Consider the following 27,990-nt stretch of genomic DNA (forward strand, 5'->3'; position numbering starts at 1 on the left):
CGGATCTAGAACACTCCTCTCCTGGGAAGGGAGGGACTCCGGAAGGCACTCTGGGAAGCAGGCTGCTAAGACATAGCACAGTGTGTGTGTCCTAGGACTCCCCATTGACCCGAGCCCCTTACGCATGAGTTATGTTGGGTAGAGCTCAGCCTTTGCCCAGATTTGCCAACGAATTAGTCCCACCTTGTCAGGACCGGTGAAGCGTGGGTTTATGTGCCACTCTCTGTAGCCGTGCAGTTCACTCTGCTGAGAGTTCAGTCTGGCGGTGTTCGGGCTCATTTTACTCAGAAGTGATAGGGAGGTGGGAATTGTGCAGGTGGCGTCCTGACTAAAGTGTTTGCGGTGGAGGCTGACCGCGCTCCTACTCCCGACCACTCCGCCTTGCCAGTCCTTGCCAGTCTACGAGGGCCGTTTAGAAAGATGCCAGGGAAGGCGCAGGGCCTTTGGGGAATAGGATGTGAACTACAGCAGGGGAATCGCCCACTGCGAAATCCAGAGCCTTGAAGAAGGGCTAGGAGAACAAGTAGTAGTTATAGCGGACTAAGCCGAGTCACACAGCGTGAACGGCCCCTTTGAGTGTCCCGGGAGAGCGGGGTCAAGTACACGCACACTGCAGGCTAGTGGTGTCACTTCCGCGTGAGGCCGCCTGAAGAAAGCCCGTGTGTCTTCCCCGAGGAACAGAGTAGGCGCTGCTCTGCGAGGGCTGCCAGGGGTCTGAGCGCTGAGAGTGAATAGGTTAGGTGACCCTTCCGAGCTGCCACGAGCCACAGAATTACATGCTTCTGCAGCTTTTGATTTATCTAAAATCTATCTGGGGACGTTACTGTTACGGTGCTTGTTAAACCTCTGCTCCACTGTTTCCGAACAGTGGGGGTCTAAGGGGGTCTAAGGATCGCCCACCTCAGACCTCCCCTCCTCTTCCAGACATGCTCAGTGTTGTCTCTCTGGCCTTTGCAGTTTCAGGCAAAGCACCTGGGCCAGCCTTTGCCAACGGTCATTGGCACATATAAGAACCACCCTTTGTACGCCCTGAAGAGGCATCTCCTGAAATACGAGGCCATCTACCCCGAGACAGCCGCCATTCTGGGGTATTGTCGAGGAGAGGCTGTCTACTCCAGGTGCGTGAGGCGGCCCGGTGGCTTTGTCTTCCCGATGGCCCGGGACTAGCGGCCTTCTGGGGCCGGGGGCTGCTAACGTCGGCCCTTTAGTCAGAAGGGTTGAGCTTTGTGGTGTGTGTGCACGCTGTCCCACGTGGGACATGGGTAGAGGGATTGTAGCTTAAAGATGAGAACAACACGGATTGAAAGACCAGCAGGTGAAGAAAGGTTATGGGGAGAAATAAAAAGTACAACAAGGTCTGTATAAGAATAAAAAAACATACCCATAAAATAGAAGGAAGAAAAGATTTGATCCTGACAAACTGAGTGCATATTTTAATGGGGACAAAACTTCTCTCCGGGAAGATGAAAACATTCTGGAGATGGATGGTGGGGACGGTTACTCGACACTGTGAATGCAGTTGATGCCACTGAACTGCACACTTAATCACGGTGAAGATGATGCATTTTATGTATATTTTCTCCACACCAAAAAAAAAAAAAAAAAAAAAAAAAAAATTGCCAGAGAATGGGGGAAGGGAATAAGAGAAAATGAATGTAAAATATACACAAAATGAAAACAAATCACTTTAACGTCAATTTAATGTGTGGAACAGAGAAATGTAGAAGCAGCACTTTTAAGAAATAGCAGATGAGAGAAATAATAACTAACAGAAGTGATTTTTTTAAAACATGGTAATGCAAGACCAAAGGTAGAGTAGAGGAAAGAGAAAACCAGGAAACCGGGAAATCACACGGGTGGGTGGAGTGAGTCCTGTGCGCAGGAGTCAGCCCTGCAGGGAGACGGCCACAGCCCCTGTTCAGGGTCTGTGGTGGGACTTCGTCTTCCAGCCTGCTCAGGGCCTCAGCTGCGACGACGAGAGGCCCCCGGGGCCCGGCCGCCCTAACCGAGGCGGTAAGGCACAGGCTTCCTGACGCGGTTGCGGGAGAGGAGGTCTGGTAGGAAGAAAGCGCCAGCATGATCCGCAGGAACCACCACGTCCACCATAGGAAGAAAGCATTAGAGGTGGACGGTTTTTCTGGTAGTAAAAGACACCAAGCAAAGTGTGCCATTTAACCCTTTGAGAGCATACAGTCCAGTGCTGTTAAGTACATTGACATATAATGTACACATAATGTATGTAATGTACATATATGTACGTATAATGTACATTTAAATGTACAACCATCCGCCCCCGCATCTCCAAAACTTTTTCATCTTCCCAAACTGAGACTCTGTCCCCGTTGAACACTAACTCCCCGCCCCGCTTCCCACAGCCGCTGGCACCCACCCGCCTACTTTCTGTCTCTGTGCATTTGACTCCTTTCAGGACCTCGCATGAGTGGGACCATGCAGTATTTGTCCTTGTGTGCCTGACGCCCGGGGGGTGGACACTTGTTGCTTTCCTTTCTGGCTTTTGTGAACCGTGCCGCTGTGGACAGGGGTTGTGCAGCTGTCTCTTTGAGACGCTGCTTCCGGCTCTTTGGGGTGTATGCCCAGAAGTGGTGTTGCGGGATCATGTGGGACTTGGGTGTTTCACTTAGTGAAGAACCGACACGCTATTTTCCACAAAGCCTGCATTGTTTTACAGTCTCCCCAGCAGAGGACAAGATCCCAATATTTCCACACTCTTGCCGACACTTGTGTTCTGGTTTTTGTAGTCATAGCTGCCCTCATGGGTGTGAAATAGGAGCCGAGATTTATTCTGACAGGGCTGTGTCCACTTCCCCGCTGTGCTCCTTGGGAACGTCCAGATAGTGCCCGCCTGCCCCGCCTAAGACCGTGACCACAACTCCTTTGGGCAATCGGAGATGGGCTGCCTTCGGCAGGAGTGTGGGTAGCGCTCCCAGCTCGGACAGGGATGCTGTGGACAGAGGAGCGCTGCCCCCGCGCTGTGGACCTGGAACGTGTCTGGTCCTCCAGCAACCTGCCAAAGCAGAGAGGACAGAGCTCATTACCCCTGATTGACAGAGGAGGACGCTGGGGATCAGGAAGGGAAAGTGGCTTGTCCGGGGTCACTCTGTTAGGCAGTGGCACAGAGGAGGCAGTACGCCCCTTGTGCCCCGTCCTGTGCCGAAGGTCAGCCTCAGACGGGGCGGTCGGTGAAGGGCCTGATTTCTGCACTGGAAGGGCACTCAGTGCCCTTGTTCACTGGAGCCGCGCTCTGGGCAGAGCTCAGGGCTGCCAGCTGAGGAAGAGACAGCCTTGCCCTGTCAAAGAAGGCGCAGTGAGGACAGCAGTTGAAACTTGTTGGAAAGTCGCCTTGCAAGGCTTGGCTATAGCTCTTAGCTCTGGAAGGAGAGTGAAACCAGAGGCTCTCTCTAATCAGGCTGCTGGGAATTAATGACTCTCTCATATGCATGGATCTTATTTCCGTGGTAATTCATAGTATAGTTTCTGTGTAGTCTTCCTTGGGGTTCACTGCCCCTTCTTTGGACACTCGTCCCTGCCCCCATCTCTGTGTTTAGCAGCAGACCAGGCCTTTGGCAACCACGCACTCGCTCAGGTATCTTCTCCTCTACAAGCTGCAAAGGGACTCTCACTGTGGGAGAAGGGGGCAAGCCTTGGCATGAAGCCTAACACAGACAGATAACTCCATCAGGTCAGGACTTGTAAGTGGACGCATCCCCCCAGAAGATAGGAAGTCCAGGTTAGCTGTTTGCCTAACGCAGGTCCCCCAGTTCCCTCAGGAGCAGAGCCTTAGGAGAGAACTGAGGGCTGAGAGCATCCTTCTGAGAGGCTGTGTGAGGCCTTGCCTCTGCACACAGCGTTTCTTTGGTGCGTGTGAACTGAGTTTGTCCTGTGTCTCCCCCTGTTGGTTCCTGCAGGGATTGCGTGCATACCCTGCACTCCCGGGACACGTGGCTGAAACAAGCGAGAGTGGTGAGGCTGGGAGAAGTGCCCTACAAGGTAACCACTGGGGGGCGCGCGGAGGGCAGAGGCGAGGGCACTAAGGGCTGCTGAGTGCGCGCCCAGGAGAGGGACCCAAGTCTGACTTTTCTGGCTTCAGAAAGATTGGAGGAAGGGAAAAGCATTCAAATATGGCTTACTTGAATGAGGAATTTGCCAGGTATGGATCATTCAGAGCATGCAAGAAGTTTCATGTTTTTGAAGGGTTGGAAAACAGAGGCTGCAGGTGACCCTTTACAGAAAACCCTTCCCTGGAGCAGCTCATGTGCCCAGGCGCCAGTCCTTAGCCCCTTACGCTGCGCCCATACCACTCCTCCTTGTAGAAGTTATGCAGCCTTGTGGCCAGTCCTCCCGAGTGAAAAATCTGGCCACTAGACATCCTTGGGGATGTGCCGGGGGTCCCAAACTCCGCGCCTTGCACGGTGCGTGACATAGGCAATTTCCGGGCGTGAATCCTGGCACTGTCACTCACCCGGCCGTGGGGCCTTAGTGACTTCATTTCTGAGTCCAGTTACCCTGTGAGTGGTGAAAGCGCAGAGCATGGCATGGCCGGGAAAGGCCGGGTCTGGCCCTCGGGAGCTGCCACTGCAGGTGGACGCTCTATACCTCCTGGGCTGCTCCTCTGTAAAACGCAGTGACAGAGCCTACCTGCTGGCTTTGTTGGCAGAGCTGAATAAGCTAACACAGAAGCACTGGGCCCAGTGCCCGGGACGGGGAGCGCTCTGCAGGCGTTGGCTAGTGGTAGAGGCCTGAGGGGTCCTGGTGGTACTAGGACCTGTAAAGGGGGTAAAAAAACACACCCGTCTCGGGTTTGTTGGGGCGGTTAAATGAGGCTGCGGCTGTAAAGCACTCAGCACAGTGGCCCGTATACAGTCAGTGCTTAGGAAGTGGGTGTCTGTGTCGTAAACTGGCTGTTCCCTCTGGCGTAGATGGTGAAGGGCTATTCCAACCGGGCCCGGAAAGCCCGCCTCGCCGAGCCCCAGCTGCAGGACCAAAATGACCTGGGTCTGTTTGGCAGGTGGCAGACGGAGGAGTACCAGCCCCCCGTGGCTGTGGACGGCAAGGTAAGGGCGGTGCTCAGTGGGGTCAGGACCCAGGCCACTCCATTCTGCAGCTGGCTCGACCTGGTGTCCCCCCCTCTGCAGGTCCCCCGGAATGAATTTGGGAACGTGTACCTCTTCCTGCCCAGCATGATGCCTGTCGGCTGTGTCCAGCTGAACCTCCCCAACCTGCACCGCATAGCCCGCAAGCTGGACATTGACTGTGTCCAGGCCATCACTGGCTTCGACTTCCATAAAGGCTACTCCCATCCCATGTGCGTGTGGGGCCTTCCATGGAGGCCAGGAGGGGCGGGGCGTCCTGGAGAAGGGGCAGGAAGTCAGTGTGAGGGTGGAGGCCATTTTCCGGGTTTTACTCTGGATTTGCAAAGTCAGCCTTAGCACTTTACCTTTTACTTTCACACTTCTACTCTGGCTTTCAACCAGAGGCAGCAAAACTACTGAAACCAGCATGCCGATGACTCTGGATGAAAACAGTTTCCTGGGGGTGGTGACAGCATGCTTCCTGCTTGGTGGCCTCTGTCCTCCCATGGGGTGGGGGTGGGAGCCCTCTTCCCAGGTGTCTCAGGCAGGCCTGGGGAAGAAGATGCGGTGTTAACGGGTCCACAGGCCTTCCTTTGCACGGACGGTGCTGTGGCTGGGATCGTAGGCGGCTGATGCAGGGAATCCTTCAGGGCTCTAAGTGCCTAGGAGCCACCTGCTGGCCTCCACGAGTGGGGAGGAGGAGAGGCCAGAGCAGGCGGCAGGCTCGTAAGACGATCCGCGTTGCATCCCCACAGAACTGACGGCTACATTGTCTGTGAGGAATACAAAGACGTGCTCCTGGCTGCCTGGGAAAATGAGCAGGCACTCATCGAAAAGAAGGAGAAGGAGGTGAGCAGCCTGGCCAAGGTGGGCCTAGGTGGGGGGCCTGAGGTGCGAAAGCAGAATCGCAGGGGGACGCAAGCCTCCAGGTGGGGCAGGGGCCTCACTTGCACCGTGAATGAAAGGAGACTGTGCGCTTGAAAGCTCTTTCCAGCTCTTGCACTTTGTGGAAGGCACCCTAGGGAGCCAGCCCCGGTGAACAGGGTTCTGTCTGCACCTCACAATCCACCATCCTTGTCCACATTCTGCCTGGATCCCAGCTCTGGGGACCCTGCACCTGCTGGCCACACCTGCCTCTGTTGAAAGGAATCGCCCGTGGTCCAGGTCTGCATGGCCTCCTCCTTGAGGATGTTAGGGTCGCTAACAGTTCACAAGAGGCTTCTGTTTTGCTGCCTTCTATGTGCCTCATTTTATAAATCACACTGATTTTTTTTTAAATGTTTATTTTTTTATTTTTTTAATTTTTTTTTTTAACGTTTATTTATTTTTCAGACAGAGAGAGACAGAGCATGAACAGGGAGGGGCAGAGAGAGAGGGAGACACAGAATCTGAAACAGGCTCCAGGCTCTGTGCTGTCAGCACAGAGCCCGACGCGGGGCTCGAACTCACGGACCGTGAGATCATGACCTGAGCCGAAGTCGGACGCTTAACCGACCAAGCCACCCAGGCGCCCTTAAATGTTTATTTTTAAGAGCGCGCGTGCGTGTCGGGGAGGGTCAGAGGGGGAGACAGAGGATCCAAAGCTGGCTCTGCACTGGCAGCACAGAGCCCGATGTGGGGCTTGAACTCACGCACCATGAGATCATGACCTGAGCTGAAGTTGGATGCTTAACTGAGCCACCCAGGCGCCCCAGTCACATCGATTTTGAAACAGACTTGCACAACTGAGAAACTCACTTAAGCTCAAAATCTTATTTCAGATCTTTATATGTTCACAGGTTCCATCTTGACATTTTTCCTGAAAATGGCAGTACTTAACGTTTTGTGCCCTCCGTTTTATTCTGCCTGCAGAAAAGGGAGAAGCGGGCCCTCGGGAACTGGAAGCTGCTGGTCAAAGGACTGCTCATCAGGGAGAGGCTGAAGATTCGCTACGGGGACAAGGTCAGTGTGGCTCTTTTGGAAAGAAGACAAGCCCAAGTGGGACTCTGAACCATGGGCCCAGATTCTGCCCAGAGATGGCTTATGTTTTGACACCACGGTCCTGTGTCTCTGAGGCCCCGTGTCCTTATTTTGTTGGGAAAGGTGTCCCTAAAATGAGCCTCAGCCAGCTCTTTGAGACCCCAGTTCTACCCCGACACCACCTATTCTGTTTCTGCACGAGCCAGTGCCTGCTCTGGGTCTGATCTCATGCTAAACCCATCCAGGGAGGGACAGGCACCCTGCATTTCTGTGTTTGACATGAAGGGTGACAAGTTCTGTGTCACCCTTAGCCTTGCAGTGTGCCCTGTGCCTGTGACCATCCTCCAGGCCCCGGGGTTGCTCATTTAATTCACATCCCCGAGCACCTGCCCCGGCTGGGCCGGCCTCTGGGCGCAGGTGCAAAGTTGACACGTAGCCCTCAAGGGCCTCCCCAGGGAGGCCCGTCCCCACAGTTATGTGGTGTGTTCAGTCTGCGTCAGACACAGAAATGTGCTCTGGGAACAGCTGTAACCACACCTATTTTCTTCCCCGTCTCCAACCCCCCATGCTGCCAATTTGCCTTTAAAAAATATTTTGTTGTCACGCTTCTCCCTCACATCTCTTCGGTGACCTTTCACCAGGCTTTATGTTGACCCTGTCCACCTGTGTGTTTCGCCTTCTGCCTCCCAGCCCTCCCTGCCCAGCTCCCCAGCCTGGTGGTCAGGGAGTGCCGCCTAGGAGCATTTGGCACTGAGAGTTGGTCCTTTGCAGTTGAAGACATTAATGCACTTTTTCCCAAGTGAGGTAGAGTAGTAAGTGCAAAGCACCAGTCCGGTGATCTAGATTCAGCCGTACGCTCCTGGAGAGCAGTTTCCTGCATAAACATCTTTGCGATTCCCAGCACCGAGCCCAGAGCGAGTTCTCCAGTACTTGCATGGAGGAGTCCCCAGTCTGAGGAAGGCTCTTCCCCAGCCCCATGTGGTGCCTTTGTCATCCCAGAGCCACTGGCCCTGCGTAGGCTGCTGCTGGGGGCTCCCTGCCACCCGACCGCTGACCTGGGTCTGCCCTTCCCCTCCACTGTCCCTCCCTCTCCAGAGCGAGGCAGTCGCTGCCCAGGCACATGCGGGAGGTGGACTCTCTTCTGATGAAGAGGAGGGGACCAGCTCTCAAGCAGAAGCGTCCAGGATCCTGGCTGCCTCCTGGCCCCAAAACCGAGAGGCTGAAGAGGAGCAGAAGCCACAGTGCCCTAAGAAGACCAAAAGGGAAAAGAAAGCGGCAGCCTCCCACCTGTTCCCATTTGAGAAGCTGTGATGGGGGTGGCCACCTGTCGTACCCTGTGCCCCACAGGCCCCACACCTTCCCTGGGAGCTGCCTGGGCCCCGGGGGCGGTGCTGTCTCCTCTGAGAAGGCACAGAAGCAGATGGGGGCAGGGGATAGACGGTCAAGCTCAGGTGGTCTGGTCTGGCCCCGGTCCTTGTCAGATTCACCCAGGGTAGGGCTTCCCACGCTTTCTGCTCCCTCGCCCTATGCTTTGAGCTCCAGAGCACTTCCCTGGAGACTCGCCCACCTAGACGTAGCTCAGCGCATCTTTGGAAACGCGAGTCAGTTCTTTTACAGAAACCACTGGGCAATTTAGGAAGGCACCGGTCCTTTCTTCCAGGTGGATCCTTCATCTGTCAGACCCTCGTGCGTGCTTTTCCCTCTTGCAGACCTGGAGTCCTCTCTCTGTGGGCCACTCACTTTCCCTCAGGGTTACTACCACTGCCTAATGCCGCCCCTCCGTGGTGTGGGAGAGAGCAGAAGCAAACGCCCTCATCTCAGATTATGGGATTGTCGGGATATGCTTTTCAAAGTAACAGTTCAGGGTGGCAGACGACTGGAACAAAGAGCTGAAATCAGGAAAGAAAAGGAAAACACTGAGAGTTAAATGTTAGTAAACGTGGATCAGTGTTAAACTAGATCTTATTCATTACGGGATAAATTTATAAAAGCTCTATGCATTGTAGATATTCAAGAGAAGTAACTTTTGTAACATTTTGAGGAAAAAATAAAGCATTTATCTAAAAAGACCGAGCTCTGCGTTTTCTTCCAGATTTCACATCAGCTAAGAACACCTGCATGGCAGAGTGGTTTTTCCACATGTTGATACTAAAGGTCGGGTTTTGTTCTCAGGTTGACTGGGAACTAACTCATCGTTACACAAACTGACCTTTTTCTTTCTACTCTTAAGCCAGGAGAGATGTTACTTAACCTTTGATAGGAGCAAACTTCCAGCCAGTTCTATCCAAGGGAAACAAACAAAACACTTGGGGTGTGACTCATGTGGCAAGAGCCTGGCTGGAGGGCTGGTGTTGAGAAACAAACCGGAGTTGCCGTGGAAACCACAGAGCCTCACACTTCCCGCATGCTCTCCTAGAGGTAAGCAACTTGTTTTGTGGGAGTTGAATGGCAGTGGTCCCGCAGATGAGGAGAGTAGGTTTTGGGAAGTAACTCAGCTGCTTCACATCTTGCCACAAAAAGGACACACACTGCCGGCCCCAGCGTGGACAGTCAGCAGCTGTCCGTGGATCCAGAACAGGAGGCAATGGGGCACCCGGGGGGGCTCAGTCGGTTAAGCGTCCTACTCGTGATGTCAGCTCGAGTCACGATCTAACGGTCAGGAGGTTGAGCCCCACGTCAGGCTCTGCATGGAGCCGCAATCCCTGCTTGGGGTTCTCCCCCTTCTCTCTCTCTGCCCATCCGCGCGTGCACTCTCAAAATAAATAACATTTAAAAAAAAAAAAAGAACAGGCAAAAAGTGAAAAACTAACATGCCACACGTCAGGCATTTCGTGGGCTTCATCTCATGTAGTCCTTTCCACGGTAAGAGAGAAAGGCATCGGGGCCATTTTATAGATGAGGAAGCTGAGACTCAGATCGCGGACTTGGCCCAGCGTCACACAGCCACGGCCAGGCAGTGGCACACTTGGGGCTGGAACCCGGCTCTGTGCCAACCTAACGTCCAGGGTGCCTGCTGCACTGTGCCACACCGTGGCTCCATCCACCTCTTCTGATGCATTCTGAAGCTGCGTGAAGTCTGAGTCATTTACTTTGAGTCAATCCAAAACGAAGCATGTGTTAAAAATGACGAGTTGCCCTTTTCAGAAAAATTGAAACCCATTTTAACCACTAAAAGCTACTTAAAACGGAGTTCTAAAAACTCACAGTCCTTCATCGGTTCTACAGCTGAACTGTTTAAGATAGAAATTTCAAAAAAAAAGTAACAGCAAGGTCCTATAAAAGCTCTTTTGAAATTTATTTTGAATTTTTATCAAAAATACAAATACGATACAAATTTCATGATTTCCCAAAGACTTCAAACATTTCTTAACATTATTTTGCTCTTTAAGAACACTACTGAAATTCGCAGTAATTTAAAATCTGTACTAGAAAAAATTACACAAACCAAATCCCACAGAGTTTGTATTCAGCCACCGTCTAGTTGTATTGTTTTCCAAAAGCATCCTTCATGAGGAGACACTCGATGACAACTGCTCACGTGATAAACAGTGGTGAATACTGTTTCGATTCTTAAATCCAGCTAAGTCCTCTTTGGGGCCAGCTGTTCTCTGCACGAAGAACCTGAAGTTACACCACAGATCTCCCAGGCCGATGAGAGATTGTTAGGTCTCCCATCACTCACTCAACTACCAACTAATTTGCTAAAGCGACCGCTCCCAGCAAGGCAGAACAGTTTCCAAGTAATAAACAGATAAAGGATATACGAAGGACCTTTTGAGACATCAAGGTGACGGTACACTTTATGCTTCAGAGGGCGTGAGAGTAGCTGGGAAACAGCAGGAGCGCAATGAAGTGGGTACATTTTACTTAGAGAAGCTGTGGACGCGGGCACAACAGGAGTTACCCGGGGGCCAGCTGCTAGTGTGAACGCCTCCCACAGTGAAAGGCATGAGGCCCGGGCGCTGCACAAGCATCAGGTCTCAGATTTCTGGTTTGGGGTGATGGGGGCACGAGGGAGCCCACTCAGGATGAGAAAGCGTCCAGCCTTTTCCTTGAACGGTTGACTGAAAACTCAAAACCATCTTCAAGTAAATCGGTAGTTTCTGATGCCAGAGGATAAACGGAAATGCCTCTCTCCACCTTCTCCAAATTCCCCTCTCCTCCCAGAGTGGGATCCCTTCGCCAATGCTGGCTTCAAAAGCACCTTGGAGCCTCCCAGTGACCAGAGTTCTGACGGAGGTGACTCTTTTTTAAGCAGTAAGTCACGCCCCCATTTACACCTCTCTGTGCCCTGAATTAACTTCAACTGACAGATTAAGAGGAGTTTTTCTCTAACAGTCTCAAGTGCTCATCATTCAAGCAGTGTTTTGTGTTTTTAAATCTTATTTGAAACAACACCCTCTTAGAGTAGGAAAATACACATGAAGCGTAGCAAAGAAAAACATAACAAACGAGAGCTTTGGAAATCCTACACACTAAGAAGTTTCTGCCAAACTATCAACTACATGTAAATAAAGCCCAACAAATATCCCATGCTTCTTCACCGTGACCTTGGTGGCTTTTCTAAGTACCAAGTCAGGTGCCGTGCCCAAACTGGGTTTGTGGTGCCCCGCGTGGGGGCCCGTGCCCAGTCTGTCCGGCACCACAGCATGCTCAGAGGCCGCTGGTGACGGCCACGCGGGATCACGGGGCAGGGGTGGCTGGGCAGAGCCCTGGCACTTGTCTCCAAGGGTGAGGGTGAGGGGCCGGTGAGTGTTAAGGCAGCAGGTCCGTGTGGAGTGTCACCAGCTCACTGTTGGCAGACATCAGCCAAGCGAGACACGTGAAGCAGCCACACGGTCCTGAGGGAAGGGAGGGAAGCAAGTGGAATGGATGCCTGTCGCCTGTCACATGGCCAGCCGGGAGCTGCCGCCTCCGCTCACCAGAGCTGCCTGCTGGCGAGAAAGAGGGTGGGAAGACGCGAGCTGGTGGGCACCAAACCTGACGTCCACGCGCACCGCGAGGCGTGGCCCCTTGAGGAGCGGAGCGGGCGCAGAATCCAAAACCGATGCAGGCTCGTGCTGGGGCGAGGAGCGGGGTCACGGGGGTGGGGGGTGAGCTGGATCCTGAGGAGCACGCGGGTGTTGGGCGGGGGCCAGGGCCTGCCTCACTCCAGCTTTTTGGCCGGCACCCGGGTCCGAGCAATGACGATGGGCACCAGGGCCAGGCAGCCGAGGAAGAGGGCCCACAGGGGCCGGTAGAAGAGCCAGCCGGCAGCCACAGTCAGCAAGGTGAGCGAGGTGGCCACGCAGAAGGCGAAGGCTTTCAGGCCAATGTTGACCAGGTCTCGGAAGACGGGGAACCAGTCCACTGTGGGGAAGAGAAAGGTGGTGAGGCTTCCGGGGCCACGGTGCTCTGCGTCGCACAAGGTCAGCGGATCGTTCCTGTGTCTGCGGACCGGGAGGGGCCCGTGTCGCTGGGTGAGGAGGAGGGAGGGAGGGGCCACGGTGGCGCGAACAGGCTCCCATGAGAGCTGGAGGACCCAGAGGAGGAGGGCACACCATGCACCATGCACCGCCCCAGGGGAGCAGGCGGGTGGGAGTGTCTCGGTGCCATCCGTCTGGGAAGACATCTGCCTGTAATGGTGGCAAGTTACGCCTGCTTCACACCTCGACGAAAACTGTGGGTGGGACCTTCTGTGAGTGCCCAGGTGGGCTTCTCGGCCATTCGGGTCATTACCTGTCCGCACAGCTCTGTGCTGAGGGAAATAAATCAGCTTAAGCTGGCTCCCACCTCAAGGATCTCACGGGCCACTGGCCCCATATGGCAAAGTCTAGGATCTGGCTAATCCATCTGGAATTACCCTGTCCTTGGCCTGTCTGCCCCTCCAGGTAAGCATTCTATAGCTGATGGCAGTCCACAGGGGGAATCTTCACTCAGTTCCAGGAAGCCCCAGTGGTCTGGCGCTGTGAACAGAGGACCCTGGCTCAGCTTGGTCTGTTGCCACACATACCCCGCCTCACGGTAAGCAGGGTTCGTGTTTTTGTGCATCGACCACGTGTCAGGCACTATGTGGACCGTCTCCTCAAACCCTCGTGCCTGCCCTGGGAGGCTGTACTGTTTCACCCTCATTCTATCCACAAGGGCACCAAGGCCCAGGGAGTTCAACTTGCCTAATGTCTTACAGCTAGAAAGTGCCAGAGCCAGGAACCTTGTCTGTGCTGCCCACGGCATAGTCTCCAGGGCCTAGAGCGGTATCCTGCGCACAGCAGGCACTTAGTAAGTGCTTACTGACTGAATGCCGGAGTGAACGAATGCTGGCTCGTCGCTTCCCCGATCGGTCCCTGCTCTGACGTCTGTCCTCGGTCTGGAGCGTCAGCATCCCAGATGAAGAGCGAAGAGGAGGATCGCGGGCAGTCAGAATCAAAGGACCCTCTGAGACAGATTCCCACCTCCTCATCTGGCAGTGGGGGTACTGAGGCTCCGAGAGGGGAAATGGCCTAACCCAAGGTCGCGTTCAATGCAAAGGAAAGGTGGAGGATTTTGATCAAATTCTAATCTCTCCCAAATGGCGCGCAAGATGCGTCTGGCTGGTTTGAGCACAACTCAGCTGTCCGGAGAAAGCCTTGGAGGGGAGGAAGTGTCCTTTTCCCTCCTAGCCTGGGATGTACTGCAGCCAGACCTCCCCCCCACCCCCCACTGGAAAGGGTAAATGGGGGAGAGGGTTCTGTTGGGGCCTGGCGAGGGCTGGACGGAATTATCGGACTGGACACAGACACACTGGGGTAAAGGCTTGGACACAAGTCCCCTGAGAAGCCCCGTCCGCCCAGATCAACAGTGTGGGGCTAGTGCTTACTCAGTCAACTGGGGCCTCAGTCCTGTGCCAGGTTGGGTCACTTGGCAACTGCTGGGCTCACGGGTGCCGAGTGAGCGGCCCAGCACTCTGCCTCGCACTCCAACTTGCTGGCTGCCCCGAATCTAGCCCAGGTCTTAGGGTGAGGAAGCATAAAAGTTTTGGGGTGTTTCCTATTTGCCAAACATTTCACAAAACTGCACATTAGGTGTGAGGTGACTGATGCTGAGGCAGGAAGGGGAATGGCCCGAGTATGCAGAGCTCTGACGTGACAGAGCTGGCTCACTGCAAAGCCTGGCCGCTCTCCTCGTCGGGGCTGCTCACTTGTGGAATGAAGGGCTGAAGGAATGAGCGGGTCAGCTGGGGACAGATGGGCCAGACCCTCAGATCACAGGAGCCACACCGAACCCTCCCACACACTCCCTCCCAGGAGTTGGCACCCCACCCCGCCCCCGCCCCTGAAAGCACCTGTCCATCGTCTCTGTCTTCCTCTGCCGGTTCATCCCAGGGCTGTGCACTGGGACCCAGACATGGGCCAAATGCCCGGCCTCTGCCCCAAAGAGCACCGCAGCAGGCCGGAAAGGGTTAGAGATGGTGTGAGAAGTGCAAGGGAGGCATGTGGGCTGCATGAGGGTGAGCAAGATGCCCCCGCCTGTCCCTGCACACCTACCCAGCGTATACAGGATCCGCGTCATGAGGTTGAGACCCATAAACATGGCCATCCAGCCGGCGGCCCGCAGGCCCCATGTCTTCAGGGAGTTGCTCTTTTGTTCTCTACGAAACACCTCCTGCAGGGCAAGGCGGGGGAAGGGGCGTCACGTCTCATGTCTCTGAGGGGCCACCAGCCTCCCTAGCTGGCAGGGCAGGTGCCAGAGGGTCCATCCCAACCCAGGAGCCGTTTGGCCATTTCTGAGAAGACGAGGGGAGGTAAGGGCACGTCTCCTGCCCGGGCCTAGGTGTCTGCCCATCTCGCACAGCACAGGATGGGGCAGGAGACCTCTGTGGAAGGTAGGAGTCCCTAGCCCACCACCTCATCCGGAATGATCCCCAACCTCCTTCCTCCAGTGGTTCCTTTCTGGGGTCATTTACCACCATCCCCAATAGTGCGTCCTGTGTGACGCTTCACCTTGGCCGCTCCTCACGTGGTTCTGGGCACCTCGCTCTGTTTCCCCCGCTGCTTCGCAGTCTCCACAGCTGCCCCCCTCCCTCTGCCTGCCCTCTGCACGCTGGAGTTTCACAGCGCGCCCTCCCCGTGGGTCCCAACCATTTTCTGGGCGCCTCCGTGCCAGAACACCACCCTGCCCACCCCCGCCCCGTGGTTTCTAGCTGCAGCCCGGGGCCTCCTGCTGTTCACATGCCATCCGACACCCACACTGCAGCCTCCCCCCAGCCCCCGACCTGTTCCTCCTGTCTCCACCTCAGCAAATGCTACCACTGCCCACCGCCTGCACAAGCCCAAACCGGGCTGTCAGACTCGGCTTGCTGCTCCCCACAAGGACCACCTCCCATCCGGCCTGTCAGCAAGTCCTGTCAATGCTGCGTCCACATTTCCCCAGACCTCTCACCACAGTCACCCTCACCAGGACCGCTGCAGTAGCCTCCTCCCCTCCGCCACCTCCTCCCCATGGCAACCTGCCGAGACCCTGGTGCCTGTCAGGGGTCCAGGTCAAGTGTCCTTCTGTCCCAGGGCCTTTGCACATATGTTTGCTCTGCCTAGAGCATACCCAGCCAGCTCCTACACATTCTGCCAGTGCCAGCCTTAATGTCATTTCTATAGAGAGCACTCCCATCTTCTATGACAATAACGATAAGGACAGCTAACATCTACTGCTTACCATTTATCAGTTGCTGTCCTCGGTGCTTTACAAGTACTGCCTTACTTAATCCTCAAAAAAACTTCACAAAGTAGACACACTTATCTCCATTTTACAGATAAGGAAACCAAGGCTCTGAATAAATGAATAATCTTTACAATAACCAAATAAGATAAGGATCATCATTGTTATCATCCAAGAGGATAAACAACTGGTTCAAGGTCCTGTAGCCAGTGGAAGACAGACCAGGGCTTGAGCTAGGGCCAGCTTGTGTCCACATTTGTCCACACTGAGCCCTCCTGGCCCCAGGGCTGGAATCTGGGCATCCTGACTCGCGGGGTCTGGGTTTCTCCTCAGGGCCCTGGCCACCTCGTTGGCTCCGGGCCTTCTCTCCCTGCTTTGAGGAGACCCCAGGCCCTGTGCTGCTGGAGGCCTGGGGTGGTCAGCACTGCCTGAGCCTGCCTTCCTGGGAGTTAGCAGGCCATGAGCCCCACCCACTCCTCTCTGGGGGCAATGGCTCTGAGACCTGGGCCTCCACCTGCAGGAGACTGAAGTGCGGGATTGGGCTGGGGCTGCAGGAGAGAGAGAAGCCTGGGCAGGGCCTCCTAATTTTAGAGACTCCCTGAGAGCTGCCATGGAAAGGGTGACTCACGGCTGCCCAACTGGGAGGTGGCAGCCCCACCCTGAGGCTGGTCACCGGGCTCCTGGGTGGCAGCCTGCCCACACCCTGTTCCTGGCTGGACAGAGGACAAGGTGAGGCCCATCATCACCTGGGGCCAGGGGCCGAAGTGAGAAGGACGATGACAGTCAAATGGGCCACAGCTATGCCTGGACCCCTACCCACTGCCTTTCCTTCTCAAAGCTTTATGGACTGAAAAGTCCTGTAATCCTGCTCCAGGCACATACAGAATTTCCCACCAGTGATACACTGTGTTCATCGACAATGTAAAAACAATTTTTCTGTTGAAGAGAAGGGTTTCTGCCTGGAAAAGAGGGGCTAACTTTTAAGGCATGCAATCGAACTAATCACAAGTTAGGGACTTAGGTGAGACATGACCCTCCCCATTGTACAGATGGGGACTCTGAAGCTCTATCATCCTGTCCGTTTTTCAGAGCATCTGCCTCCCCTACGCAGCTCTCAGCACACGGTGTCCTCACTCGCTCTTTCTTCTGATGGGTCCCTCCCCCCAGGAGGTGGGAAGCCTGAGGAGGAGGGGTCTGCTGTGCCCCCTGTTCTATCCTCGGTCGGCATCCTTTGGGCCTATGCCCAAAGTACGATCCTACACACAGTCCGCTGCCCATATGGGGAGATTCCTGCTCCTTCCAATTCTTTTTCTTGCCTCATTGCACTGGCTACGCCCTCCAGTGTGGGAGCTTATTAAATAACCACGGGAGGGGAGAGGGAAGGAGGGAGATGCCTGCCCCTCCATCCCACAGACAGGCAGCAGCAACTCACCTCTGCCGAGAAGTCCCCATGGTGCAGGAGAAGCAAGGTGTCCCCAGACTTGGTGGAGTATGGGAGTAGCTGGTCACCCCGCTGCCGGGCAATCACAGTGACCTGATGGGAGAACTCAGTGTTAGAGCTGAGGGGACTGGCGGGCCGGGTGCCGGCACCCCTCCGAGTGCCAACCGGGGGAGACAGTGAGGAGACCCGTGCCAGCCCGGAGCCCCTCTCTCCACCTATCGGCCTGGGGCACACCTGCCCCCCAGAGGTCAGTGGAGCTGCTTCATTTCAAGCTCCCGGGAAGACCCTGGCAAAAAGAAGCATGTGTCAGTGTGGGGCAGGGGCTGGGGCCAGGGGTGGGACTGCATGTGACAGGGTCAGGAACCGGAGACCAAGTATTTACAGAGCAAAAACTGGGGGCTGGGGGCTGGGAGGCGGGGGTGGGGGAAAGAGCTGCATGTGATTGGAAGAACTTGGGCAGGCATGATTAGGAGGTCCCCCTACAACAGCAGTTCTTAGCCTGGGGCCCATGGATGTCCCCGGATGGCTGTGGAGCACACGGAGCTCTGAAACTGCTCCAAGGCACAGCCGTCTGTGTGCGGGTGTGAGCACAGGCACACACTTCCTGCAGGAAGGGTCCAAAGTGTTCACGGCATTGTACGTGGTGCCTGTGCCCTGGAAGGCCAGGACGCCCTGCTTGGGTCTGCCCTGGGGAAGCCACTTACCACGTGAGCCGGGCCCAGGTCGGGGTCATCGCCGCTCAGCCCCGCGTAGGAAAAGGAAACGCGCAGGTCTCCGACCTGGGGGTGGGAGAGACGTGGGCTGACTGAGACCGGGAGCAGTCAGCCTGGGCCTGTGTCCCCAGCACCCAGAGCCGAAGCTCTTTTCCCACCTCCACACCTCGGCCCAGGGGCTCCCATCTCAAGGCTTCTCCCCTCCAATCTCATTTGGCCAAGTGGATTCAACTGAACCAAATCAGAGTCCCAAGCAGGAATGCGACTCCTGTGTATTGTCCGGGGGCTGGCACTGTAAGGGCCCCCACCTCTGCTGTGTGAACAGCCCAAGCCCCTGTGTACCTCTGGATACTTGGGGTTTTCGCTGTGGTAGAAATAGTCTCCCCGGCGAATGATGTCCACGTGTGGGTCCTCCAGCTTGGACAGGCTCAGTGGCTTAAAGTTGTCGACTTTGTCGATGAGGCCTGAGGAGCGTGCGGGAGTTACAAACGATGCTGTGCAAACAACGCCCCCGAGCGGTACACCCTTCAGCCCGACCGCCTTCCGGGAGCACCCTCCCCAATCCCTCCTTCCGTACTGCAGGCCCCTTTCAGTCTCCATCTCCTCCAGGAAAGCCTCCCCGTCCCCCTTCCAGCCGGTGGGAGTGGCTGCAGCTCTGGAAACAGCCCGAGCCCTGCACCTGTTGTGCCTCAGATCCCCCTACCTGTCCAAGCCTGGCTCCCCTGCTGTATGCATTGCACTACAGGCACAGCAGCCACTGACTGGGCAACAGGGCAGATGGCAGACAAGCCAGGCCCCAGGGCACGGCCCGTCCTCCCTCTCCCTGGCTATTTGGGGCCTATGTGTCTTCTCTCCCACTCTATTGGGGCAGGCCCAGGGACAGACCCAGGTGGCTGGTGGTGCCTCCTTGTCCCTGGAAAGCCTCTCCTTGGTGTCACCTGGGGGGCCTACAGTGAACCACCCTCTCCCTCACATAGGGCAGGATGCCGGCTGGGGCTCACAGACGGAGGCCTTGGGGGCAGCCTTATCTCTGCGGCTGGCTCTGGGGCTGCTTGAGGAAGGGCTCTCAGCTCTGTCTGGTCAGATCAGGCACCAGGGGTGCCTGGTACTTATTCTCTGGAAGAGACCGTGTTTCAAAGGAACCTGGCTCAGGTGGGGCCGCTCTGCACAAGTCCCCCACCTCCTGGGGGTCTGCCTTCCCTCTGGCCCCCAGCCCAAAGTACGATGCCGGGAAAGTGCAGGCTGATCCCACATCCAGGGCAGTGGGGACCCCAGCTCCTGGGAGGTGGCCAAGTAGAAGCACAAGGCCTCTGGGTGCTGTTGGCTCATCTGAAGGGGCCAGAAACTTACCCGCCGAGAGGAAGAATCTGCCAATTTGGACAAAGGGGGCTGTAGCCGTGAATGACTCCACTGCCATTGCGCTGTGAAGAGAAGGAGCTGTCGACGGAGAGGGGCACTGGCCGGGGGCTGTGCCGTCTCTCTGGGTTGCGCTGGGCAGGTTTTCCACCCCGGGGCTCCTGCAAGTCCCGACTGGCCCAGGCACTGCGGACGTCTTGTCTTTACCACCTGATCTACCCCCCGGACGCTCCTGTCCCCTCACTGGCGGAGCACCCTCCTCCTGTCTCTTGTCCCCCAGAGCTTCACATCTAGACCCCTACCAGCCTGGACCACCCCAGCCACCAGTCGTCACATGGACCCTCTGTGTTTCTCTACATCGTCCCTGACCCTTCCCAGCCTTCCCAGCCCCAGGTAGCTCCCAAGCTCAACTGTGCATATTCAAGACCCTTCCGGGCACAGGCCTGCCCGCGGCTCCAGCCACGCTCCAGCGCCAAGCCCATCTCACCACCCCCGTGTCTCTGAGCTAACTGCCTTCTGCCCAAATCCTACAAAGGCCCAGATCAAATGCCACTGCCTCCTGAAAGCCCTTCCTGATTGTCCTCCCATCCCCATGGCTGTTAACAAATGCTTCCCGGATACTGTATGTGCAAGTGCTTCTCAGCACTCAGTCCAGGCCTTACATTCGTGACCTGCTGGAGCCTGTGGGGGTCAGGAATCGGGATTTCCCTCCGCGTTCCCGGTGCCCAGCGCAGGAACTGGCCTCAGAACCGTGTCCCAGACTTGCATCAACTCACGAGGCAGAAGGAACTCAACCCCATCACTCTGCTGAGGAAGCTGAGGCTGGGGACCCGCCAGTGGCCAGCAAGGCTGTGCTCAGGGCCACCTCTCACCTGGGGTTTTTGTGGCCAATCTCTCGGTCGAAGTTTCTGCTGTTGATGATTTCTGACCTCCACTCGGTGTCTGTCACAGGGAGAGGGAACTCAGGAACCATGGTAAGAGTGGCCACATGTCTGAGGCTCTGTGTCCTTTTATCCAAGCCCTTGGCCACTCCAGGGCCGGAGGGACAGCTCCTGGAGCCTCAGTGGACACATGACAGAGCCAGACTCTGAGGACCGACACCCAGTGATCCCGACATCTGGTTCCACGCCTTCCCCACTGCCGTCAGCCTCGGCCAGGGGCAGAGACCACATGTGTGCAGGGATGGTGGGGGCCCGGTACTCACTGTAGGAGTACCTCGTCTCTGTCTTCACCTGCCCGTCCTCGGTGTACTCCCTGTGGGGAAAGCACAGGGCACTCCAGAGTTAGCCTGTCACCCCCAGGGCAGTCCCATGTCTAAGCTTCTCCAGCTGGACACAACTTGGGCCCACGAGGTCAAAATCTCCAAATGGAGCCAGCCTTGTCTGTACCAGCCAGAGACAGGTGCTTACTCCTGGGCAGACAGCCAGCTCCATCCCTCAAAGGCCCACCCTGGAGAAAAGAGCTTTATCCTCCTGGGCTGCAATGTGGCTCCACTTGGCTCATGCCAAGGGCTGCAGCCCTGCCCTCTGGGCTCAGACACCTCGCTGCACCCTCTGCCCCAGGCCAGCCCCACGGAGGGCCCCTTGCAGCTGCCCTGGCTCCCCTAACCACCTCCCCACCCTCACTCACAGTCCACGTTGCTCAGCTCCAAGTGACTCCAGCCTAATGACAGATGCCCTCAGACTTCTGTCAGAATGCACAGGATGTAACCCAGTGCCGCCTCTGCCCCGTCACGGGAGAGAGCACGGAACCCACACGCAGGAAAGCACTGTTTGTGCCTGGATCCAGTCGTGCCTCAAGCCTGGGCAGCCCTGCATAACTCCCTAGACACGGAAGCTAACCCATCCTCCCACTCGCATTGGGTTTTCTGCCACCTCCAAACAGAAGATCATTGGCTGATAACTTGGGGATGATTCAACACTTCTGATAGGAAGATTTAAAAAAAATTGTTTTAATGTTTATTTATTTTTGAGAGCAAGAGGGACACAGCATGAGCCGGGGAGGGGCAGAGAGAGAGGGGGAGACACGGAATCTGAAGCAGGCTCCAGGCTCTGAGCTGTCAGCACAGAGCCCGATGCGGGGCTCGAACCCACAAACCGCGAGATCATGACCTGAGCCGAAGTCGGCTGCTTAACTGACTGAGCCACCCAGGCGCCCCCTCTGAGAGGAAGATACCATACTTTAAATTCCAGAAGTGTCCAAATAAAGAGCCACCTGCATCTGATCCTGACATCTGACGTCTGCACCTCTTATCCCGGAGTTTTCACTCCCTGCCAGCTCACCGGGACTCCTCGGTTTCCACCCACTGGTACATCTCCACGTGTCGCCGCAGCTTCACAGCCGGGAGGTTGACCCCATAGTTTGGATCCGACAAGAGCTTCAAAAAGAATCAAACAAATCAAACACACAAGCAACACAAAACTCAGGACAAGGCTCACACCAGCCCAGGATGCCAGAGGAAGCTGGACTGGATGAAAAACAGGCAGGGAGGACAGGGCCCGGAGGCAGGTACCACAGCTGCTTCAGGTGGGAGGACCAGGTGACGCTGCCTGTCCCGAGTCCACAATGCCCAGCGCCTGGGGCCGGGAGCCTCACAGCACCGGCTCGGGCTGCACGACCAATGCCCTGGCGCCAATCACGGGGTATTTAGGGTTCAAACAGGAGAGGGAGGTCCAATCACCAGAGTACCTTCGGGCCTTGTGCTAGACACACGTGTTATCGTAACCGCTAAAGCACCTTTTCGTGAAGCTCCTGCCACGCGCCGAGCACTGGGCCAAGGGGTTGGCCATCTGATCCCACCAAATCCTTGAAGCCGGCCCCCCAGTTTGTTAGTTATTGTCTGCATTTTGCAGAGAAAGATGCTGAGACTCAGGACTGACAGGCCCACACAGCTGCTGAGTGGGGCAGCCGGGAATCACACCTGCGTGTCCCTCTCCAAAGCCCACGTGCTTAAAAGCCCCAACCAGACAACAACCAGCGATGCGCCCCGAGCCTCCGGCAGGTCAGAAAACTTCACCAAACCTACCTTGGACGTGCGCAGCGCGCCGATGATGTGCACCAGCCTTCCCTCATTCTCTGGGGCCACACTGTGGATGCTGTCAGGGGTCACCACAAGGGAGAGCCCCTCGGCCAGGGAGGTGGCTGTCTTCAGTGCGCGGCCCTGGGAGCAAAGGCGAGTGGGGATTTCACCTCAGATGCGGCTCAGCACAGTCATGCTTACCGCAGTGTATCATGTCAGGATGGGGCCTCGGGAAGCATGGGGCTTATCTCCCCATTTCACAGCTGGAAAACCAAGGCCTGGCAAGCGGCACAGGTGAAGTGGAACCCAAGACTCCTGCTTTCCCAGGCAGTTCTCTTCCTGCCACCCTCTCACCAGTCTCATTGCTACCCAGTGCTGGTGCTTCTGTCTGCTGTGTGCCCTTATGCCATCTCTCTCTGCCTTCTCCCTCTCCCTCACCTCCCAGTCTATGTGGTTTAGATGGGCCTGTCTGTAGTGCTATCCAAATCACGGGACCCAGGCTTAGCCAATCGGAACACGGGTTCATCGTCCTCATGGATTAGTTCAGAGAGAGGACTGAGATGACACTGAGAGAGGACTGAGATGACACCAGGACACTGAAACATCTCCCTGCAACTTTTGCTAAGTTGGTCTTGGAAGAGACGGGGCTGCTAAGCTGGTTGGATGTGACCCTGCAGTTGTTGGCCATCTTTACCACCACAAAGGAAAAGCCCGCCAAAGAAGAATCCATAAAGAGAAAAACAGGCAAGAGTGGAAAAATGGAGATTCCTAGTGACCCAACATGAACACCTGGATCCAACCATGCCTGAAGCTGAGGCTACCCCAGGATTTCAGGCCTGTGCACCAATGCACTTGTCTTCCTACTTACGACAGTTGTGACATGAGTCCTAAGAGAAAACATTCTGACTAATTTAGCACTGCCACCCCCACCCCCGGCCCCGCCTGTGGTAAAATCTAGGCCCTTGTCACCACATCCAGCCTCTGGACTCATAGCCTTTGCTCTCTAATACTGCACAGGGGAATCCCAAACATTTTACCTCATTGGTGAAAATTAAGTAGAAGGAGAGCAGGAAGGTCATGAGCCCCACAAACATCCCACCCGAGGTCTCGCTGAGCCGCTCCAAGAAGCCTGGCTGGGGGTTGCTTGTAGTTTTGACATGTTCTCTCCTGTTACTTGTACTGGAATACTGAGAGAAAAAAAAGTATTTAAAAAAATCAGAATGGAAATTAGTTTTTTAAAAATAAGTTGAATTCTGCTATTTGTTTATATTCAGTTTTCACTGAAATTATATACAGTAAAAATGCACAGGTATTAAAGGTATAGTTTGATGGGCATACCCCATTTGACCAACATCCAGATCAAGATAAGAATGTTTCTACCACCTCAGAAAGTTACCTTGTGCCTCTTTCCTGTCAATACTCCCCTCTCCCCACCCTCTAGTGGTAACAAGTATTTGAATCTGTATCATTATAGATCAGTCTTGCCTCTTATAGAGCCTGACGTAAATGGGACCATCATACAGCACAAATTTCTTTTCTGTCCGGATTCTGCCTTGGCATAAAGCTTTTGAGGTTCAACTACATTGTGGTGTGTGTATCAGTAGCTCATTCCTTTACGTGGCTGAACAGTATTCCACTTAAGAATATACCGCATTTGTTGACTCAGTCGCCAGTGGGTGGATGTGTTGGTTGTTTCCAGTTTTCAGCTGTAATGAACAATGCCTCTATGAACATTCACACAGAAATCTGTATGCAGATACGGTGCTTTCCTTTTCCTTGGGGAAAGTGGGTAACGAATACCCACAAAGGAGTGAACTTGCTGATCATAGAAAAGATGTATCCTTTTAAGAAACTTGCCAAACGGTTTTCCAAAGGGGTTATCAGAGATATATTATTAATTCAATTCAACAAATGGTGGCTCAGCTTCCCGAGGGCCACGCTGGGGCTCATAGCGGCGAGGGAAGGGGAAGACGGGCGCAGGGCCATCGAGTTGCAGGCACAAACAGTACTAGTCCATGCTGAGTGTCTGGTGAGGAGCAGATCCAGCACCAAAGGAGCGACCCCTTCCAGCTGGGAGATCACGGCAGGCTCCCCAGAAGAGGGGGCATTCGATTGGGATCAGAGAGGCAGATCCTGGGGTAAGGGCATCCCCAGCAGGGGGAGCCATTGAGCGATGGTGAGGAAGCAGGAGGTGGTCCTGGGAGCACGGCTGCCCATCTGCTCTGGCTGGGTTTGGGGAGGCATGGGCTGGAGGGGAGATGAGGATGGCTAGACACATCCAGGAGGGTTCATGGTAGGCTTCAAACTCCAGAGTCAGTGGGTCAGGTTTTGTCCAGCCAAGAAGAGAAGCATGGTTTGAAGTGTCCCCTGCTGACTAGCATCGTTAAGAGCAGAACACTGGAACCAGAAGAACTGGGTTTGAATCTAGGCCCTGCCCTGTACCGGTGATGGGGCCTTGGGTGAGCAATTAACCCCTTTATGTTCTCCATTCGCTCATCTGTAAAATGGGGATAATAATCCAATCCATAGCGCTGCCGAGACCAAAGGACTGAATTATCAGACAGGTCAACAACCAGGGCACAGGAAGGAACGCACAGGTACCCACGGCTGGGGTAAGCTGACCAAAGTCACAAAGGTGTAAGGTGGTTCTGAGATGAGTGATCAGAGTGGGCCAGGCCCCTGGCACAGGGGGCCAGAAGAGAGACTCGGGTCAGTTTCTGCTTGAACAAGGCTGAGGCCACATTCTCTGATTGTTCCCGAACACCCCCAGCCCATGCCTCCCAGACACCACATGTCCATTGCATTCAGAAACGGTCTTAACTTTCCACACCCCTGGGAAACGTGAGTGGAGCCGTTCAATGCAGGCAGGCAGGTGACCATCATCTATCATAATGATGACAACGGCCAAATGCCAGTCTATTACAGGCCAGGCATGGGAAAGCTATCGCTATCCCATTTCACAGATGAGAAAATCGAGGCTCAGCAGTTAAGCCCAGATCACTCAGCCTCTAAGGGGCAGAACTGGGCTTCCTATATGGACAGACCAGAGGCCACTCTCCTACCACTTTGCTCCAAGCTGCATTCCTCACTTCCTGGGCTGTAAGAAGAGTTGAACACTGGGAACCTGCTGCAGAGAGGGTCAGGGAAGGGAGCCAGTCCTGCTATTCGCAGTGCAGCCCTAAACTTGGAAGCCAGAAGGCATGACTTCCTTCTGGGCCTCCCCTCAGCATACCTCTACAAGCCAACACCAAGGAGAGGAGCTCATGGAAGGCCTTGGAGGGAAGAAAGAAAGGCACAGGAGGATATACCTCAACCCACAGGAGGGGTAGGGTGGGTAGTGACATGCCACACCCAGCCCACATTCCAAACCAAAATCCCGGCAAACGTGGAGGGTCTGGAGTGGAGGATGATGGCGATTTCCTGCAGCCACACTTCGCTACCCACTCTGCCATCTCCCTAGCCTGCGGGGCACCCTCGGGTGCCTCTCTTCCTCCCCTTCAAGGCCACCCTTGAGCCCCTGACCTTGATGCTGGCTCCTTGATATGTGTTGAACACACACGTGTATCCTCCGTGAGCACTCCAGGCTCAGAAGCAAAGAGCGGTGAGTGATGGCACAGTGGTTGACACGTGGGCCCTAAAAACTACTTGTCGCATCAGTCGCTCTACCTCTCTGATCCTGTTTAGTCACTTATAAAAAGGAGATGGTTACCAGTGCCTCTGTCCCAGGGCAGTTTTGTTGTTATACTGATTAAGAAGTTGTGGCACCTCCCCGCTCCACCCCACCATCATCAGATCTTCCTTCTTCACTGGGCCCGGTGGCTCCTGTAAATGTGCACCCAGCTACTGGATGACTCAACAAAGGTTTGGCAGCAGAAGATGCCCAAACTCATCCACATTCCTTGGACCAGGTCAGGTGCCACTGTACCCAAGATAGTTTCTGCCCACCAGGGCCACCCGAGCCAGACTGTGAAGATAGATTTTTCTCATGCGTTAGGCAGGTACCAGGCACCGTGCTAACCACAGACTGACTCCCTTAAACTTCACAGGAACAGATCCCATGAAGAGACACAAAGCCAGAGCGACTATAGCCACACTGCTTCTGAGAGGAAGAAACTGGATTTGCCCCCCAGGTCTGCCTGACTCCCAAGCCTGCTGTCTTTGGACAGCATCTTCTCACGAAGTATCTGGCCAAGCTGGCTGTCAGGCCCTGGGCAAGTGCCTTGCCCTGCTGGGGAAATTCTCCATCTGTAAAATATGGTGGTGGTGGTGGCGGCGGTGTGGGGGTGGACAGAATCTACCTCTGGTTTCCTGACTGCGGGCTCTCCTGGCAGACCCTGGGTCTCAGACTACCCCTGAGGCGTTTCTAGGTGCAGCATTCACGGTTTCCAGATCTCCCAGACAACTCCAACTGAGGCGGAGTACACTAGGGCTGTGGGTGAAACAAACCCTGCCTCTTCAGGGGCGTGGGGCACAGAGAGGACCCAGGGGTCTGGCAAGAGGGTGTAACAGGTCAGGGGAGAGTGGCTAGGACGCTCCAGCTAAGCAGGAGGGAGGGAGCGTCTGGGGCTGGCAGGGCACCAGGGCTGGCTCCAGAAGCACTTTCACAGAGGAGGGGGAGTGGTGAGTCACCAGGCTTCTCCCACACCCAGCGCTCCCGTCGGGAGGCGCTGCTCCTCCCACTGCTCGGTTTGTTGAATGAATGTTGGGCTTCAATCGAAAGGTTCCCGAGAGACAGGCTGGCTGCAGGGAGAAAGGGCCAGCAGCCTTTTGAAGGGAACCACCTTCAGCCAGGACCTCTCTAACCAAACACACCCTAGGAGGCCAAGGGGCCCGGCAGTGGGGAAATGCTCCCTCCCACAGTCATCCTAACTCCTCTACTCTCAGTCTCGCCCGCATCCCTTTGCAGCATCTCTAGCCTCGGTTTACACGCTTCCCTAGGGCGCGGAGCTCACGGCCCGCCCGCACAGCCCCGTCTGTCAGCTGATGGACAGCCCCACCTGAGCCATGTAGGTTTCCCCACCCTTCCCGCGGACCGGCTCCCTCGGAGGTCCCGTCCAGCTCCCAAAACCCGTGTGTAAACGGGAAGCCCAAGGGCCCAGGTGGGCACTGGGAATGAAAGGAGGGGCTGCGGGCAGGCGCCGCGCACAAGGCGATCCCAGTGCTGGGAGCAACGGCTCCCGAGTCTCTCTCCCCGCAAACGCACAGCCCGACGTCGAGGTCCGGGCACACTGAGAGATGAACAGACGGGTTAGCTGCCGGAAGGCCGAGACAAGGGCATGCAGAGGGAGATGGACCGGCCGCACGGAGGAGGGCCAGGCAGGCAAGATGGACCTAGACGGCCCCTTCGGGGAAGAGGCCCCGGGAGATGGGGAAGTCTGGGTGGGGTCCGGCAGACCAGGAGACACTCACGTTCGCGGCCATGGTGAGACCCGGCTCGCCGCTCACCCTTGTTCTGCTCAGCTGCGGAAGGGGTTGATGGCCTGAGTACAGAACTCAGCGGCCTACCGCCTACCGGACAGCTGCGAAAACCCGCGTGAACCCCAGAATCTGGGAGGACGTGCGACCGTGAGCCACAACTTTTCTGCTCCTGCGCGCCGCAACCCTTCCTGGTAAATGTAGTCTGGGATCAGGTGCTTTAGCCACTGAGTTGCAACACGCACTGTACCTCATTGATGCGCCTGCGCACTGCAAGCCATTCTGGGATATGTAGTTCCTATCGCCTGAAGCGTCGCCGAGCCGCGC

The 27,990-nt window shown here is 55.6% G+C and overlaps 2 protein-coding genes across 6 annotated transcripts in view; one reads left to right on the forward strand and one right to left on the reverse strand.

Moving 5' to 3' along the window:
* Window positions 1-9,110, forward strand: part of XPC (XPC complex subunit, DNA damage recognition and repair factor) — a 29,160-nt gene extending 20,050 nt beyond the window's left edge. For all 3 annotated transcript variants that reach the window (XM_042911695.1, XM_042911715.1, XM_042911706.1), the window contains 7 exons: window positions 958-1,118; window positions 3,927-4,008; window positions 4,938-5,072; window positions 5,154-5,323; window positions 5,846-5,939; window positions 6,942-7,031; window positions 8,145-9,110. In XM_042911695.1, coding sequence (XP_042767629.1) covers window positions 958-1,118; window positions 3,927-4,008; window positions 4,938-5,072; window positions 5,154-5,323; window positions 5,846-5,939; window positions 6,942-7,031; window positions 8,145-8,360 — 948 coding nt within the window. In that variant the 3' untranslated portion in view covers window positions 8,361-9,110. The remainder of the gene's footprint in view (window positions 1-957; window positions 1,119-3,926; window positions 4,009-4,937; window positions 5,073-5,153; window positions 5,324-5,845; window positions 5,940-6,941; window positions 7,032-8,144) is intronic.
* A 1,215-nt stretch (window positions 9,111-10,325) lies between these two features.
* TMEM43 (transmembrane protein 43) lies at window positions 10,326-27,873 on the reverse strand. Of its 3 annotated transcripts, XM_042911783.1 has the most exons (13): window positions 27,658-27,873; window positions 23,286-23,435; window positions 22,255-22,389; window positions 21,512-21,606; window positions 20,434-20,483; window positions 20,102-20,171; window positions 19,224-19,294; window positions 18,216-18,337; window positions 17,865-17,939; window positions 17,152-17,253; window positions 14,552-14,669; window positions 13,885-14,241; window positions 13,072-13,528 (listed from the first exon to the last, which is right to left on the reverse strand). In XM_042911783.1, the coding sequence occupies exons 1-12, from the start codon at window positions 27,667-27,669 to the stop codon at window positions 13,922-13,924; spliced, it is 1,320 nt and encodes a 439-aa protein (XP_042767717.1). In that variant the 5' UTR covers window positions 27,670-27,873; the 3' UTR covers window positions 13,072-13,528; window positions 13,885-13,921. The 3 variants fall into 3 exon arrangements, with proteins under 3 accessions (XP_042767724.1, XP_042767706.1, XP_042767717.1); XM_042911790.1 differs by lacking the exons at window positions 13,072-13,528; window positions 13,885-14,241 and adding an exon at window positions 10,326-12,398; XM_042911772.1 differs by having other exon boundaries at window positions 13,066-14,241.
* Between the last annotated feature and the right edge of the window lie 117 nt (window positions 27,874-27,990).

Source organism: Panthera leo, chromosome A2 (assembly GCF_018350215.1).
Source record: "Panthera leo isolate Ple1 chromosome A2, P.leo_Ple1_pat1.1, whole genome shotgun sequence".
In the NCBI taxonomy this organism is placed as follows: Eukaryota; Metazoa; Chordata; class Mammalia; order Carnivora; family Felidae; genus Panthera; species Panthera leo.

Coding starts and splice junctions, on each gene's coding strand:
- TMEM43 (XM_042911772.1), bottom strand. Junction 20,484..21,511: donor GTGGAAACCGAGGAGTCCCG/GTGAGCTGGCAG, acceptor CTTTCCCCACAG/GGAGTACACCGAGGACGGGC. Junction 19,295..20,101: donor ATTGGCCACAAAAACCCCAG/GTGAGAGGTGGC, acceptor TTCTCTTCACAG/CGCAATGGCAGTGGAGTCAT.